Here is a 16,805-nt window from a genome sequence, read left to right on the forward strand (position 1 = left end):
AGGAAACATGGTTGTGTGTATTTTAATATTCATAGTGGGCTTAATAGTAATAGAATATTCTCATATATGATATATTATAAAGTGATGACATCCAATATAAACACTGGGAACATAACTAATCCATGTTTGACAGCATAGACAGAAACTGGTTTGATACAAGTTTTAATGGGTTAAATTGACAGAAAAAATCCATTAACATTTTCAGTTCAGTGCCATCAAAAATAAAGTTTGATGAACAGACATTGGTGTGGCATAAGTAAAGGAAATGGAGTAACTGGGTTCAATATCAACAGCATTTGTTAGACAAGTTCCATAAATATTGTAAAGTGCAAGTTTGTAGGTTTGTTTCTGATCCTTAAAAAACAGACATTGGTTTGGCATAGTAAGTGTAACTTCATCAATTCAAGACAAAAAGGTGACTTGTCACTTGTACAGTGTCAATGGGTTCATCAACAGCATCTGTTATTTACAGTTCACAGAAAGCTTTCAGCCCCAATGAAGAGATTAAATAAATAAGAATTAAGAAACATTTTAGAAACTGCTAAGATCAGCCCCGTTCATTGCAATCAGTAAAGAATCGGGGAGTGTCTTCACAGGCTCAGTGAGACAGAGGTTACTGTCATGCAGTTGGTTCTATGATTTCGATAACTGGTGCATGTAATTTTGTATGTTCCCACCTTGCTAAAATTGCTTGGGTACACTTTGGCTAAGAAAAAAGTGCTTCAGACAGCAGGTGGGCAAATAAGATAGCAGTACATAGTGAAACTGGGTAAACTCCCTAAAAGAGGACTGAGTCAACCAGACGATGGGAAAATGGGACACAGAGTGGTGAATGCAGGTGATGAAGGTGGAGCTCATAAATCAAATATTCAGTCACAGTGTAGCAGATGCCCTCCAATACTGCAATGAAGAGCTGCACCTTCCTCAGTTCCAGGGATGTGAGGAGACTATTCAGTTCATTCAGTCTCCTTGAGCAAGGCAGTTGTTCTGGGGAGATATAAAATAATTAAATTAATAAAATGAATAAAGGAATTTGAGAGGCATCTTATTCTTGTTAGGGTAAATGACATGTGAATAATACAGTGTTGGGCAAGCTACTTAGACATTGTAGTGAGCTAAACTATCAGTTACTCTGCTATGAATAAAACACTACACAATACTACCACCCAGTCAAATGTATTATTAACACAAACACAGCAGTAGGCTAGTTCTCTACATAGGAAGCTACTTTAAATTGTGCCAATTACACATGACAAGAAAAGTGTAGCTTGTGTGGCTAAGCCACTTGATAAATAAAGAAGTTAAGCTATTGAAAAGTTACTTTATTCAGAAAATAGTGAAGCTACCAACACGCTTAGGCTACAAGTAGCAGCTAGCGATTGCCCAATAATATAGGCTACAGTCTGTGCCACTTGTGTAAAATTCGCCAGCCAAATCTAGTATGATTTATTTCTACAATAGCCTTTTTGTGTCAGTTGTAATCTAAGTCAGTGTTATGGAATATGACTTATTAAGTCTCAGTTCAGCCAGGTGAACACCGAGTAAACAGCCTAGCTAGCTGGCTACGATTCTCATACAGTAATATCAAAGATCCTTGCTCCTTCTCAACTCTCTGGTAATATTCTATTCACAAAATACAACCATTAGTACGGTAATGTTAAATCTTACTTGAGAAAAGTAAATCCCCCGAGCCCTGTTTGCGATGGTTCGTCGATGTGAGCAGGAACATGCTGCACAGTACTGGCATCTTGTGTCTTCTGCTGCAACGCAACGAGGAGTATGACCGGTCCAAGATGGCGGCCGCATTTCTCGTTTCCAGCAGCCAATGCGGCGTCTATGTATATTATGTCTATGGTAACACACGTTTAAATGGATGTCTACCAAAGATGTCTACATTCAATGCGAAGCCACTTCGAAAGTTTGTTTAGATCCAGTTATTCTGCCGTCATGGAAACGCTACCTCATGAACACCTGTACAGAGTTTGTGACGCCAGCATGCATTCTACAGATTCAATCATCAAATCTATCAATTCCACAGGAAATAGATTTAACACACATCAAGCACTACATCTGGTATTCCTTCATGTAATCCTGGTACTGAGATGAAATGGGATCCACACTGATTGACCTCCAACGAACCAAACGACGTAAACCATGTCACTCAAGTAAGAATGCGAGCACCTTTAATAGACCAATGCCATTTAGTGTGCAGCCCTTAGGCCAATACAATTTTAGACACCAGTAGGGCTACGTGACATTTCATCATGCTACTGGCCCCATTATCTCATGGATTTTTTTTCTGACAGCCATCGAAAAGATTTGCGAGAGGATCCTTCCGGATGTCGCTCTCAAATTCTTGTTCAGTCCACCTCACGAGTTTCCACGGGTTCGTCTCCTGTGTGGTGTTCTCTTTGGAACAGTTAGTGGTGCAGGTAAGAACAATTCTTATGTCTTAATTCTCACGTAAGTGAGATTTAAAAAAGAAAAGAAACCTTGATGTTTAAACCTTGATGATTAAACGTGCAATTTCTTTCATTAATTTAGGATTATACCTAGGCCTGATGCACAGTATTGTGATGACCACCATCCAAAGGTTAATTGTTGGATATGTGTTTGTTGGTGAGTAGTTTTATTAATATAGTGACAAGACCTTCAGACTCATATTGTCTGCTCAGTAAACTTCAGACTCATATTGTTGTTCAGGCTAGTTAGTTAGGCTAACTTTATTGTGAATTTCCAGGTGTGTGCATTGTGGGTGGAATGTTTTCCACACTCTTCCGCTGTTCGGTCCTGCTGATGTTTCCCAGCATCCTTGGTTCTCAGGGAAGGGCCTATCTCATGCTATTTGTCTTCTTTGGTCTTTACCAGGGTAAATTATGAATTGATCATGTGACCTAAAGTGTACTGGTGTTGTATAAAAGGCACCCTTGTTGTATTATTTGGTCCACTTGGATTTATTTCACACAAAAGGCCTTGTGCCACATTTAGCCCTTGCGCCAGAAGATAAGGCTTTTTAGTGAAGTTTGTATTGAACATTTTTCAGTGTTGTTATTTAAGGTAGCGGACTTATTGACAACTTTCTGACAGGCCCGGTCACCAACATCCCCTACAACATTCAGAATGTGGCCTACTCCATGGGTTGTAACTTGGACTTGCAGATTCAACACAGCAAAGTTATGTGGAGAGTGGTGACAGACCCATTTGTTCAAGTTGTCCAGGAGATTGTGGTATGTGTACTGTAGGAAAAAAATACAGTATCCCACATTGTTCATGTCCAGTTGGTCACTGATCTACTGCTAAGGCATTATGTTTATTTTAGGATGATACTGCGGAACTTCAGAGTGAAACCAAGAACATCAGTAGAAACTTTCAGAGCATCAGAGATGAGGTTCTGGGACGGTATGGATACAACAGCGTTGTAGGGGATTCTATCACCATGGGCAACAGCACACAGGAAGTATTTGCTGCCAAAACGATGATGCGGTGTGACTGTAAGTGTCAGACTCCAGCTCTGTAATAATTACATGGAAATGTAACCGATCATTTGCCATCGTAAGTACAGGATGTTGTGACAACTCAAAGAACTGCAATTATGGTGGTTGTGGTAGATGTGGTGGAAGAGGGAATAGAGCGCTGCCGGGGCTGGTTTGACGTCAAATGGCAAGAGTGCATGGACACCATCAGTGTCCCTCTCATCAACCACCTGCTCTGTGTGCCAATGAAATTTGACTTTCTGTGTGATGTCATGAAAGGTCAGTGCTCAGAAGTGGATTTCTTTTAATTGTACTGTGTGTCTAATGTATCAGGGTATACTGTAGACTCTCACAATTGTGCAGTAGTATAGTCATTCATTTGTATGAAATTCTTTTTGTACTTCTATGAATAAGTTATATCAATTCAACGTATTTGTCATTACATGCATATTGTCTGTAGCTGTAGAAAGCATGATATTGTTTTTCTTTGGTGTTTGTTTAGTGCAGCACATTACAATTGACATTACGTTTGTTGTTTTATACTTAGTAATGACACCTTGGTGCAGAGAAGAGATCCCGGTGGAGGGAAACTTTGGGCAGACCTTTGACAAGCTCAATTTGTCCATAGGCAAACTCGGGGAAGAGTTTACCACTAATGTCATCCTCCAGGTCCAATCCATTTCCTCTCTCACACCTACTGTGAACACAGTTTATCTGCTTACCTGCTTACCTGTCTCTAATTGTTTATACTGGGTCTTATCTTGTATAATCCCCTGTATGTAATCTATAAACATCTGTTGGCCAGAGCCTATTGTACTTAGGCCTACATCAGCAAATTACTGTGGGACAAACAAACAGCTACTAAATACATTTCCCAATACTGTATACGTTACTGAATACATTCCTGGGATTTGAGATTGTGAGATATTTAACTGTAACATAGTCATAATATTTACACTGAGCAAAACAATAAAGCCTATTCAAATGCCTGTGATTTTGAATAGATATATCAATACTTTGTTTAGTTCTTTTTCAAAATCAAATAAAATAACAGAAGGATACTTACCACCATTTTTCTGTATTGTTTGGGCGCAGAAAGTTGAGCAGCAATCAGTTTTTGGCCTGTCCATGCTTCAGGAAGATTTCTCTACAGAACTCAGCAAGACATTTGAGGAGAAGAAGGCTATTGTTGACCAGCTCTTGGAATTGGTTCATGTCCTTCTGTCTTTTGCCTTCATTGCTGTGTTTGTTTCGTAAGTTTAACATGTTGTATTGTATGACTGAATCAAATTCCCATATTATGGACAGACAGCTGTAGCATAAATGTTTGTATGAAATGATAGATTATGTTTACACCACCACATTGCATTAAGTTAATGTGTCCTGTTTTTTGATATCTAAAAAGCGCTTTTGGATATGCAAGACAGTACTGCCAGGATATTCGCTTTGACAATATTTACATTACAACATACTTCAGGCAGATTGATGCACGCAGGAGAAAAGCCGTAAGAATGCTGGTTGTTTGTTCCATATTTAGGCCAGTGTTATTATATTCTTTTGAGCTGTGAAGGTATACCTTGTTTTTGTTAGTAACTGCCACAGAAATGTAGCGGCAAAATAGTGCATTGTGTGCAATATGTCTGTGTTAGTCATATTTTTTTTGAGAAATGTAACTGCCATTTTAGGGTAAGAGGTATCTTTTACCTCTGAAGAAGGCTGAGCACAAACACTTCATCAACCCCTGGAGCTTTTCCATCCATCCTAGCGAACTCAAGCTTGTGGTATGTCATATTTTGGTAATTTCTTTGAATGACAGCACCTGCATATCACTGCTGCCTAACCTTTCAAATGATGAATAATTTAGAAGATATGAGGTTCTAGAAGGGCTCTCGGAGAGTACAGATCTCAGCAAAGGCCAAATGCCCTATCTCACAATATTAAAGAGGGTGATAAAACATCTTGATCCACTGCTTAATCTGGATTGACTCCAAATTGTCCCTTGGCCCATGTAATAAATTCTGTTAAAATCAGGATGGCAGTTTCCCTGTCCTAATCTTACTGATAGACAGACAAACAAACAGCAAAACAAACAACAATAAAGAACAAATCCTTCTTGGCAGAGCTAAATATAGTTTCAGGCCTATCAGGGTTTTCCAGTAAAAAATACAAATGACACAAAGTAATGAATGGTAAATGATAACTATAACTCTCTCTACAGGTGGCTGGCCTGTTGCAGGTGCTTTCTCTCATGCTCTTCACTTGTGTCCTACTGGCTGTGGATTGGATCCTTTTTCATGTCTTTGACATCATCCATAGACACTCATTCACACAGTATTCTTTCTCGAGTGAGTAAGGTGTGCCAATGGATAATTCATCATTAAAAATATCATGTGGAATAGAAATTGACATTGTTACCATATACTGTATTGAATAGACTAACAGGTTTATATGTTTATGAGTACATGTACAGTTTGTTATTGAAAGGCCTCACTTTCCCAACACCAGTAGGCTCTAAAGCATGACAGAAGGAGATAGATCTCCCTTTATTGAAATGATCTGACAAATGTAGCAATAACTGTCGGATGTAGTTGTAAAATAAGAGGTGGGTAAACTATCAATTCTGTGATCTCGGTGAGGTGGACTGCGCCATGCGGTATCGAATTTTTAAAAAAGGCATTCAGAACATGGTGGAGGTTATTGTCCAATGTTTTTTAACAATACCAGTGATATTAAATGGTTCCTAGAGTGTTGAAGATTACATATTGTGAATGTGGATAATACAGTGTGATTTTTGACTCTAATAAGAGGTGGATAAACTCTGACTCTGAAATTTCAGAGGTGGATAAACTGTGTTTACTTGTGTTTAGCCTCCACTACATCCCTGTTAACTGCTATATAGATTTATAAAAGCTGACTGTTATCTAATGGGATATCCCCTCAGGTTATCACCACATTGATATTGATGTCGCTGGAGAATCCATACTGGCTAATCTCCTGCGGAAAACCATAGGTGCTTTCAACACCTCCTCCAGTGTGGACATGCAGTCCAGTAACAAGCGTAGGTGACCTTGTATTGTTGTTTTTTGTGGAATATATTAAAAATGGGAAACTTAATTTCATCAGCTGGGTCCAACGGAGTTCTAATTCTGTACATCCTGTTATCTGCCTTTATAAATAAAACTGATGACACTGTTTTGACAGTGAGACTCAGCAGTCGAATTGGCAGGCGTGCTGTCACGGCATCTGCTGGTGTCAGAAACGCTGCATAAGTTAGGCAGCAATGATGGACTAATATATCCAGAAAATGCTCTCTAGTGAATTTATGACTGGATTAGACTTGAGCTCTACTGATACCATTTAATGAAAACTTTTTTTTTCCTGTCACAATAATATTAATCCAGTCACTTGCTGATTGACTTATAGGAATACTTCAGTTTTGTTTAATATCAGTAGAGCGTTATCAATGTCATTTCATATTTTGTGTCCTATACAGGTTATGATGTGCTGTAATGTTTGTTCCTTTAGACTGTCTGCCCGACCCCCATGCCCTGACCTGGGAGGAATACCTGTGGAGTATCGTCCCCCTCCTCATGATGGCCCTGATGTGCTGCCTGCAGGTGTACACCAACCGACTGCGCCGAGTCATCGCAGCCTTCTATTTTCCCAAGGTGAGAGAGTTACATACACGTGAGTTACATAAGCATTTCACATTTACATTACATGGCTTTCATCCCAAATGAAAATAGATGAAACCCTGATCCAAAGTGATACATAATACCGTGTTTGTTGTTGCTTCTTGCTGGACACATGGGCACTTTTATCTGATAGGGGGTGTATTAATCGCATCTTAATCAACAACAAATTACCTTCAAAATGGCTGTCTGCTAGAGCAAATTAACATGACAGCAATGTTGTAGAATGCCATAACTTATAACTGTATGTTCTATATATATATTGTTCCTTTAGACATTATATTATATATATAAAGAACAGGACATAATAAGAATGAGCTCATATGTGGCAGCAAATTTATCTATAGATCACATATTTTTGAAACATGGTCTCTAAACAAGCATTTCATTCCACTTAGTAAATTACTTTCCTTCTTCAGGATGTGACGACCTTTTTCAATACATTACAATAGATGCTGCTGTGGTAATGTTTCCATATCTTTGATGTGCTGTTAGAGGTGGTTAAAAGCAACGGTGGCTGCATTTGCAGATGGATATGTTGGCATGCTTCCCAGCCCATGCATGTTTATCAAGCCCGCTTTTCAAACAGCAGAGTATTTATTATTGTGTAACCTTTTTAGTACTAGCACAGGAAAGTCTGAACAAATACAGAAAAGTCCTTTACATCCCTCTCGATGAAAACAAACAAAAACAGTCAAAAATGTTGTGTGATATAATTTATTTTATGAAGTTATTCACTGTCTCTATGAGAAAACAAACATAGTGTGCAGTTTGATATTGTTCTCACAGATATTTTATTGAAATATATTTGGAAACTGCATGTATCAGAATGGCCTACTTTAGCATATAAAATAAAGTTGTTTTTTTTCTGAATAAATCCTCTTTGTGTTGAGAAATTGAGCACACTTAGTAGAGGGCACATAATCTTACTCACACAAAATGTTTCAGCCTCTCCACCTACTTCCATACAAGCTCTCAATCCATCTGTAACACTGCCAAGAACACCATGAAATAATATTTAAACTATTGCATAACAAGGAATGAGAAGATATTGCTCTATACCTCTGGGTTAAATGTATATATTCATGAGGTGAATGGTGGGCGATGGATTTCTCCAATCCTGTAAGAAATGCATTTTCCACTCTGCCACCAGCAAAGCAGTCCAGAGCTGAGAAGGACTTATTGTAATAGCATTAGCCCCAACTTGTAGCTCGTGCCGGTGTATGCCGGCATGAGTGTACGCACGTGTATTTGTGTGTGCTCTGAGCGGGGTGTGGGGGGGGGCTGGTGTGGATTACCATGGCCTCTGTCATGCCTTTAGCCTGAATTAGCGTGTGTCAATTAGCGAGTGTTCACGTAGAGCATATAGCTAACCACTATCATAATGTTTTGCATCTTAATAAATGTTTCTGAAATCTTTCTTTGTCTATGTGTGTGTGTGTTGACGGTCACATCCACAGAGAGAGAAGAGGCGAATTCTGTTCCTCTACAACCTGCAGATACAGAAACGCATGATGTTTGTCGACATCCAACGCAGAAAGCTAATGACTGCACAAAAGCCACAGATGTCTGTAAGTGTCCAGAATTATTGCTCTGAAACCCTTGTACAGGACACGCTGTCAATCATAATGATGGTACTACGGTGCAGTAGCTTATTGATGTGTGGCTTGTTTCAGAAACTATGTAACTGTACAAAGAAACAGACAGTATTAAAAGGCGTTCGGTTCATCCCGCAGCGCCAGTTCTGTTTACCAAAAGTGGCCCATTGGGCACTCGCATTCCACGCCCTGCTCCAAGCCAGCGAGCATATCAGGCTTGATCCTGTCCCAAGGTTGTTCGATTGTTCGGTTCATCCCGCAGCATCCCAAAAAAGGCCCACTGGGCACTCGCATTCCATGCCCTGCTCCAAGTCAGCGAGCATATCAGGCTTGATCCTGTCCCAAGGTTGTTCGGTTCATCCCGCAGCGCCAGTTCTGCTTACCAAAAGTGGCCCACTGGGCACTCGCATTCCACGCCCTGCTCCAAGCCAAATAGTCATATCAGGCTTGATCCTGTCCCAATGTTGTTGGTTCTCACTGTGTAAATTAGACTTTGGATGTGTATAGATGATATAGAGTCCTCTTAGGAGAGGTGTTGTAGGGAGCGCAGCACAGTTTGATTTCCATGTCTCTTCAAGCTTTTCCCTCTTTTCCTACTTCTCAGGTACTCTCAGCACTGGTTGTCCAGATGGGGTGCCCGGGCCTGAAGCTGCAGCGGTGCTGTGTGTGTGGGGAACGCCAAAGAAGAGGACAGGGGCTTGAGTGCACTGGGTCAGGTTGCGGGGTGGTCTACTGTCCTACGTGCTGGAGAGACCTGGATCAGTTCTGTTGTGTCTGTGCTCCGCACAAACAACATGACCCTGTGGACAGTGGCAACGATATAGATGTTTATTATGTTGACTAGAGAGCGGCCAAACAATTGTAACTTTTTATGCTTTTCAGTTTACAGTTGAATGTAACTTAATTTAAAATGTTTTATGCATGTATGGATAAATGTAATGGGTAAACACTGTTCTGTGAAAAGTGCTTTTTCTGACAATATATCAAATCTAAATTGATAAATAATGTTTTTATTGTTTTTAAAAAACAATGGATGATTTCCGGCACAGCCTGGTCTAGTATGAGCCAACTCCACTCCACTCCACTCCACATTAGCCATTAGTCATAACTTCTGCACATCCGGATGTCTTCAAGCATCCAAGCATCTCTCAAAATTTCTTTAGCTGATGCTGTTTTGCTGGAAGACTGCCAATTTTCCAGAGGATCTATACACATTAGACAATAACAACATAATAGACCTACAAAGCATTTATGATGTATTAGTATTTTTCTATTTTCATTATCGTATAATACGTGCTGTGATATTCTTCTTGAGTAGATTCAAATTCTATTCTAAAAGTAACATCTAAAAGAAACATGACGCCACCTAAAGGAAGGTAAAGGGTTAAAAGCCAAGAGGAAATCCCGCCTAGTTGGTTTCTACGCAGCAAAATACGATTACACCATCCGAGTAAACAGTGTTCACTGAGTCCTCACATCACCGGCAGAGCGAATGTTGCTGGAATGTAAATTCATTTTGAACTTACTTGGGCAACCTGAGAAACTGGACGCGGGATCGGACACAAAGTAACTTCACCGTCGCTTGGACCAGCAAATGGATTGTGGTATGCGTCAGCTGCGTAACCGTGCTCAGGCGAAACGCGGTTTTAATGTCAAATTGCAAAATGTGACATTTCGCGTGATCAAAGCCGGTAGGTACAGTTGTATGCTGCCTCGTGGACGTTGTTTTGTGCAGACAGATTATTTTGCACATCGCCTCTAACACAGGACACAGGCGCGTTGGCTCAAGGAGTCCATGGAAGTCCCACCTGTGTTATACACGTAGAATAAGGAGTCCGGACGAACACCCGCAGTGGGGTCTAGACTGGACATAGAGTTGGACTAGAAGATTGACCTTTGATTTCGATGACACTGGTTTTGAACACTAAAACGTCAAATATGATCCTTAGTGCCTGTGCAGTAGTGCTGCCACTTCGTGTCTTATTAACTGTGTTATTACTTCAGGGTACCCCTTGCGGTTTTCTGAAAGGTGCCCTGTCCATGACAGTGCTATTACCTTTGCAGAGCCGGTTAGAACTTTTCAATGACACTGAAGCGCCACAGCCTTTACAGGTGGAAACTACAGACATCTCCCCTAGTATATTTACAGAGTCACAAGAGGAGACCTCTCCACAGCAAAATTCAAGACCGAGTCAGTCATTACATTCAGGTATGACAATTTTGTTACTCATGACTTTTATTGTTATTGCGCTTGTGTCTAGGAAAATATTAAGATATTTGTTCGACGTGCCTTGTTAATACTGCCAACAACAGTGTGATGAGTTATTTTGTAACAGCTTTAGACAGTTTAGCGTAACTTTACGCTGTCAGGAGAAGAAATCTAACTATAACTTACAGGCAGCCCAGTGCTTGCTGCTGGCCACATTTGATTAACTGCTGGAGGTATTACTTGCCTCAGGTGGCCTAATCCTAGCAAGTGCTCTACACACAAGGTCACCACATGGTGTGTTCATTCACTCAAAAGTGGCCTGTTTTAGATCATTGCTCCATATGTTACTTGCATTTGATTGAGTTATTTTGAGGAGGCTTTTATCATAAATATCTCTGAAGTCATTCTGTACAAATGAATTCCCATGAATGAAAACTATGTTGTCATAGTGCATTTTAGGTAGGCCTACACAACGGCACTTACAAGGTAGTTGTACCATGCCTTTTTTCAGAAGACCCTTTTCACCAACACACAGCCATTCATAACCACAACAACAGCTGCCCTCTGCTCTGTACAATGACTGACAGTGATTCCCACTCTGTTGTGATTGAATGGGTGGCCTTAGTTCAGCTGTGACTAAGAACAGATGTGAGTGAGAGCGAGGCTTACTCAGACATAGGCACTGCACTGGTGCATGCATGTGTTATGCACACCGGCACCTGGCATATCTGTGCCACCAAGTAAAGCTGAGCTAGTGTGGCCATTTGCTAAAACTTCAAATGGCTTAATAAAACTAGTAATAAATTCTTACAGGTGGGATAGGTCTACTGGGCTCTTGGGAGTCGGTTAGCAACACATTAAAATTCACAGCTTGAGTTTTCGCCTTTTTTCGCCCACGGGAAAAGGTTCTATTTGGAGTTTTCTCCGTGGGAAAGGAAAGGGGAAAAAATCACTGTGTGGAGTTTCCTTCAGGTTCTCTCTCCACACACACCCTGTTATTCTTACCTTATGGGACCCGTGTGGTTTCACTCCAGGTTAGCAACAGTGGTGTTCAGTGTAGGCAGGCCCCTTTGGGTCCCTGTCAAGTCAAAGCTTGCGTCAGCTTCGGATAATGGGAGGCCATTAGCACTGCATTTGGCTCATTCTGACAATGACACGAGTGTGTTTCCATGGTTATTACCGACAAATCATGCCAAACACATTTTCTGCTACTTTACCAAAATACCACACTTAATTTTGAGACAGGATGCACTGTCTTGCTGTAAAGGTTTTTTTGCTTCTCAAAATGTATTTCTGTACTGTATTAAGTGTACTATAATTAAGGATACTCAGGTCTTGTTTTTTTCTTTGTACAACAGTAGAGGTAAAACGCAAAAATAAGAAATCCAACAGATTTTATTAACCTTGTCTGATGGCCAGCTGGACATACAGCAAACCAAGTGAATGCTGACATGCTTTAGACCCAAAGAGTCTGTCCAGTCTTTAGCCTAGTCTATTTGATGTCCTTGCACGCTTAAGCAACTTAATCATCCAATTGTTTCTTGGCTGATGTCCGGCTGTCTTTGTTAGTGACGTGCTCACGTGGGCCAAGTGTGCAGTGGGTCATTGCTGTACCTCTACCTTATCCTATGGTCTTTGTGCTGATGGTGCTGATGTCCACTTTTTAAAGTTGCTCTTCTGTAAATCAAATTAACCTGGTCATCTAAAAAATATATCTGAAATATTCAGAACAGCCCCATCATTTGTCAAAGACATCCGATCATATAATTAGCCAGGGTGCAGTTTTTATTTGAACCGAGCTGAACTTGACTGGGACAGCATGATTGAAGCCATGAGTGCAGCCATGATGATGTTATCCACTATGAAACTGCATCTGGATGGCTTCCATACCACTGGTCAGGGCTTTGCAGCTACATTCAACCAAATGCAAAGGGCAGTCAGCCATTTTCATGGAAATGTGTATGATTTTAACGTTTCCACCTATCACAGCATGGCATCTTTGATGATCGTTGATATGCAGTGCTTAAAAACAAATGGTTAAAATATTCTTAAAATAACCTTCCTTCCTGTGAAATCCCAGACAACGATGAGCATCACCATGGAAGAGAAGCCAAGCCGCTGGAGAGGACGAAACCCTTTGCCATTGTGAATGGACACAGGAAGAGTCTAACAGAGGCTTTGCAGGTAAGAGAGAAGAATCAAGACACTCATACTGATAATACAGGAGAAAGGTCTGTACAAACAAGACTCTCCATCTCCTGGTTTGCACAGTCACTTCAATTATTTTCTAAACCAAAACCTCAGTTAGTTTGTGTGATACCCACAGTGTGCCAAATGTGAAGGGAGAGAGAGAGAGAGAGATAGAGTTTATACTCTTGTTTAAAAACCTTCAACCAATTTTACTGTTGTTTAAATGGGACACTCCGAACCCTTATAAATGGGCTAAGATGTCTGTGTCCGTTGCCATAGTTTGACTCTTAATGATTCAAAGCCAAGTGTGACTTCAGTCTTATTTCAAGCCCCAGTTAATCCACGATGAGTCCAGTCAGTGGCTGGTGTCTTGCTAGGTGGAGAGAGGCAGAAAGGGGGGAATTCTTCAGGATGTGATTTCAGGGCTGCTGTCAGCTGTGAAGGAAGTGGCCTAGTACCTCCAGAGTGGCCAGATTGTCCCTCTTCTCAGATCATACTTCTGCAGGAAGAAATGTCAACAGGCCCTGTTTCCTTCCTGCGTTACGTGAGAGCAGAGAAGGAAGCCAGACGGCACATTTTCCTCACCTCCATTCACACACACACACACACACACACACACACACACACACACACACACACACACACACACACACACACACACACAGGAAGGCAGAAAATAAATGATGACTGTGTCTGATTTAGCCAGATCTTGTTGGATTCAAGGGATGTGTGTGAGGACCAAACATTTTTTTTTTCTTCAGAAAGGGAAGTTAAGCCGCAATGCAAGCGGAACTAGTAAGTAGGTCCAAATGCAAGGTCTGTCTCACAGCTGACTGTGCCTCAGTGGAGATTGGATTGCTATGTAGGTTGACTCACTTGTGTTAATGCATTTAGAGGGATGCGAGGGGACGCGGTTCCCACAGATTCTCCCTGGCTTCTTACTCATGCGTAGTCATTTTCTGGACAGTGGGTTGTGGAGGATATTGTGACTGTGCGTCTCGTCCACATATGCATTTAATCAGTGCAAATGAGCTCAGCAACACAGAGCTGTTTTTAGCTTTATTTTGAAACAGAAAACGGGAGCGAGGGAGAAAGGAAAGGTGGGTGGGGGTTTGGCATGGGTGTGTGCAGCAAATATGCAGCCTACACCCTCATCAACACCCATCGGTTAAATAAAGCCTGCGGCTCGCTCTATCCAAGGTATTCAAATGATAAAGATCACGCTGGTTATAGCCAAGACCTGACCTCACCTCACTCTTGAATACACAAACATTCACTCCCAGTTAAACATTAACATGTTCATACAAATATTACCACAATAAGGACAATGCACCACCATGATTAATGGAAATGGTTTAGGCTTGTCCCTGTTATGTAGGTTACTTGAACAGAAATGTGAGTTTGTGATGTTGTTGGCCACAGAGGTGTATTGTGCCATTCGTGAATGCAGCCTTGTTTCGTTTTGATTTAGCATAGCAGATAACCTCAGTGATCAAAAAACGCCCAGTTCGCCCACAGAGCGTCCTAATCAAAGCCCTCTGTGACTGCTGCTATAGCACAAGGGCTGTTCCTACTCTCAAGGAGTGGAGTGTAACTTTCCAATCTCACAGTCTGTGGGTTTCTTCTTTCTACAACTGTACCACTACCATGAATCTCCATGTGATGTGTAGAGCTGTTTAACATTGCGGTCATGGAACCGCTAAACATACTGTGAGGCATGGGGAGTGCACTTGCGCATACTTAAGCAACGATAGGCCATCTTGGGCAGTCCATTTTGTCTATTTCTTCCTCTCACTCTCTCTCTCTCTCGCACACACACTTACACAGACATACACACACACACTTACAGGTGGTGGTGGTGTGAGAGGTGCCCCAGGGCACGCTACGTTAAGACGGATTATGGAGCCGAGCTCTAATCTAATTCAGGGGGATGGTTCCCTCCGTACTTAATCAGTATGTTCACCCACCACCCCACCCCATCCCACCCTCCATCCCCTCAGGGCGACACAACCCAGGGAAGAGAGAGGAGCAGAGGGAGTGGCGTGAGGACCGCTCAGCCTGATCCCCTTAAAACACCCAGAGAAAGTGACAGTGAAGTGACACGACAGAAAGTAAAGAGTCGGGCGCATGAGGTTAAGTTGGAACCACAGGGGGGCCTCTTTCTCTAACCAGATAACGCCGTGATTTTAATTACACAGAACAACAAATGTCACCCTAGCTTAGGCATTTTTAGCTTCGGAGAGAAAGCGGTTCCCCAGAAACTAGTTAACATGTCATAAGTGAGACTTACATTTTATTACTGAAGTCATTAGTAGTGGATTGGCATTGGGGGTTTTTTTTTGCATTGAGGATGGTCAGTTAGCAGAAGATAAACAAGGATGTACAGTATTTGAAAAAAGACAGGATAACCGAACCCTTAGATGAATAAACAAGACGATTAACAGGGCAGTGTGTTCCTCGGGAGGTATTTCCTATTCAGGGAGGGAACGCCACTGCACTGAGACGCAAGGTGCTGTGTGGATGAAACACCCTCCACCCCCACCCGGCTTCCCACCTTCCCCCCTTCCCCACCTCTGTTCTGTTATTCCCCTGCCCCTCCCATTCCGGGCCTTTTTTCTCTTTCCTTGTCCACCCCACGGCAGCATTGAGTGAATGGACCCCACCCAGCAGCCCTTTGGCAGTGAGCTCATCTCGCTGGAAAAAGCACATGTCCAGGGACATGACCTCATTGAGTAAGTGAGGTGGAGAGAGGGGTGGAAAGGGAGAGTGAGAGACACAGGCACAGAATGAGAAAGAGAGAGAGAGAGAGAGAGAGAGAGAGAGAGAAAGGGGTGAAGTGAACGTGAGATGTAAGGAAGGGGGGATGGAGGTTGGAGACAGGATGGATTGATGGATGGAGGGAGTGATGTAGAGGAGGGAGGTGGGAAATAAAGACCAGCTAAGAAAGGATGCAGTGAGACTCAGCTGAGGGGAATTTGTGGACGTTGATGATTCAAACGAAAGGGGTGTGGAAGAGGATTTAACTGCCCAGGGCAGTTAAAGAGAAAGCTATGAGACTCTAAGTGGGCTTGGAGAAGGAGAGATTGGGAAGGAGTAGTTCCATGGAAAGCACAGGAGCGAGGATGGGGAGAGGGTGGCCTCTGGCCAGATGTTTGGGTGTGATAATGTGCTAGTGCTACATCCAGGCGCTGTGCAGGATGAGCCATTCTTCAGTGATGTCCAGCCACACCCACCTCATTTTCTTCCCCATCTTCTGCCTCACTGTTGCCTCTCTGTGCTAATTCCACCCCCCCCCCCCCCTGCTTTGGCCAAATGCAAAATTTAGATTGATGGCAACTTACAATGACATCAATAAACATTGCTTTAACATTAAACAGTTTTAGGTAAAGCTTTATAGCCTAAATTAAAAAGAGTGATCACATTAGTTTACCTTCTATAGCTGTCGTCAGGCAGGAAGATGGTGTTTTCTCTCTGTGTTTTCTCTCACCCTGAATAGTTTCGGTGGCCTTGGTGGTAAAAAAAAATGGTGGCTTTGGGTATTAGAGAGCGATTAGAATCCCTCATGTGGAGCTTCAACTCAGGAAACAGCACCATGGGCTCTGTTCTTGTTTGGGGCACAGCCTGCCCTTTGGACTTTCTGTTT

At 41.9% G+C, this 16,805-nt stretch overlaps 2 protein-coding genes across 8 annotated transcripts in view; both read left to right on the top strand.

Annotated features, from left to right (window-relative positions):
• The first annotated feature begins 1,947 nt into the window (after positions 1–1,947).
• Positions 1,948–9,715, top strand: dcst1 (DC-STAMP domain containing 1). Its single transcript, XM_042106572.1, has 16 exons — positions 1,948–2,165; positions 2,307–2,432; positions 2,545–2,619; positions 2,741–2,869; positions 3,088–3,227; positions 3,320–3,491; positions 3,609–3,752; positions 4,021–4,142; positions 4,569–4,726; positions 4,879–4,978; positions 5,159–5,254; positions 5,692–5,818; positions 6,415–6,531; positions 6,999–7,141; positions 8,626–8,736; positions 9,368–9,715. Exons 1-16 carry the CDS (start codon positions 2,108–2,110, stop codon positions 9,605–9,607), a joined length of 2,058 nt encoding a protein of 685 aa, XP_041962506.1. The 5' UTR covers positions 1,948–2,107; the 3' UTR covers positions 9,608–9,715.
• Positions 9,716–10,203: 488 nt separating this feature from the next.
• The window catches only part of adam15 (ADAM metallopeptidase domain 15), a 28,834-nt gene continuing 22,232 nt past the window's right edge, over positions 10,204–16,805 (top strand). For all 7 annotated transcript variants that reach the window (XR_006034564.1, XR_006034563.1, XM_042106560.1 and 4 more), the window contains exons 1-2: positions 10,204–10,972; positions 13,053–13,156. Coding sequence is in view for 5 of the 7 variants with exons in the window: in XM_042106560.1 (XP_041962494.1) it covers positions 10,669–10,972; positions 13,053–13,156 (408 nt within the window). In the remaining 2 variants the exon portion in view is untranslated. The remainder of the gene's footprint in view (positions 10,973–13,052; positions 13,157–16,805) is intronic.

This window comes from Alosa sapidissima, chromosome 10 (genome assembly GCF_018492685.1).
Source record: "Alosa sapidissima isolate fAloSap1 chromosome 10, fAloSap1.pri, whole genome shotgun sequence".
Classification (NCBI taxonomy): Eukaryota; Metazoa; Chordata; class Actinopteri; order Clupeiformes; family Clupeidae; genus Alosa; species Alosa sapidissima.

Excerpts from the sequence above, each read along its gene's own strand:
- dcst1 (XM_042106572.1), top strand. The coding sequence starts at position 2,108 with ATGGGATCCACACTGATTGACCTCCAACGAACCAAACGACGTAAACCA. Across the intron at positions 4,143-4,568 it reads CCACTAATGTCATCCTCCAG|AAAGTTGAGCAGCAATCAGT; the intron begins GTCCAATCCATT and ends GTTTGGGCGCAG. Across the intron at positions 8,737-9,367 it reads CACAAAAGCCACAGATGTCT|GTACTCTCAGCACTGGTTGT; the intron begins GTAAGTGTCCAG and ends CCTACTTCTCAG.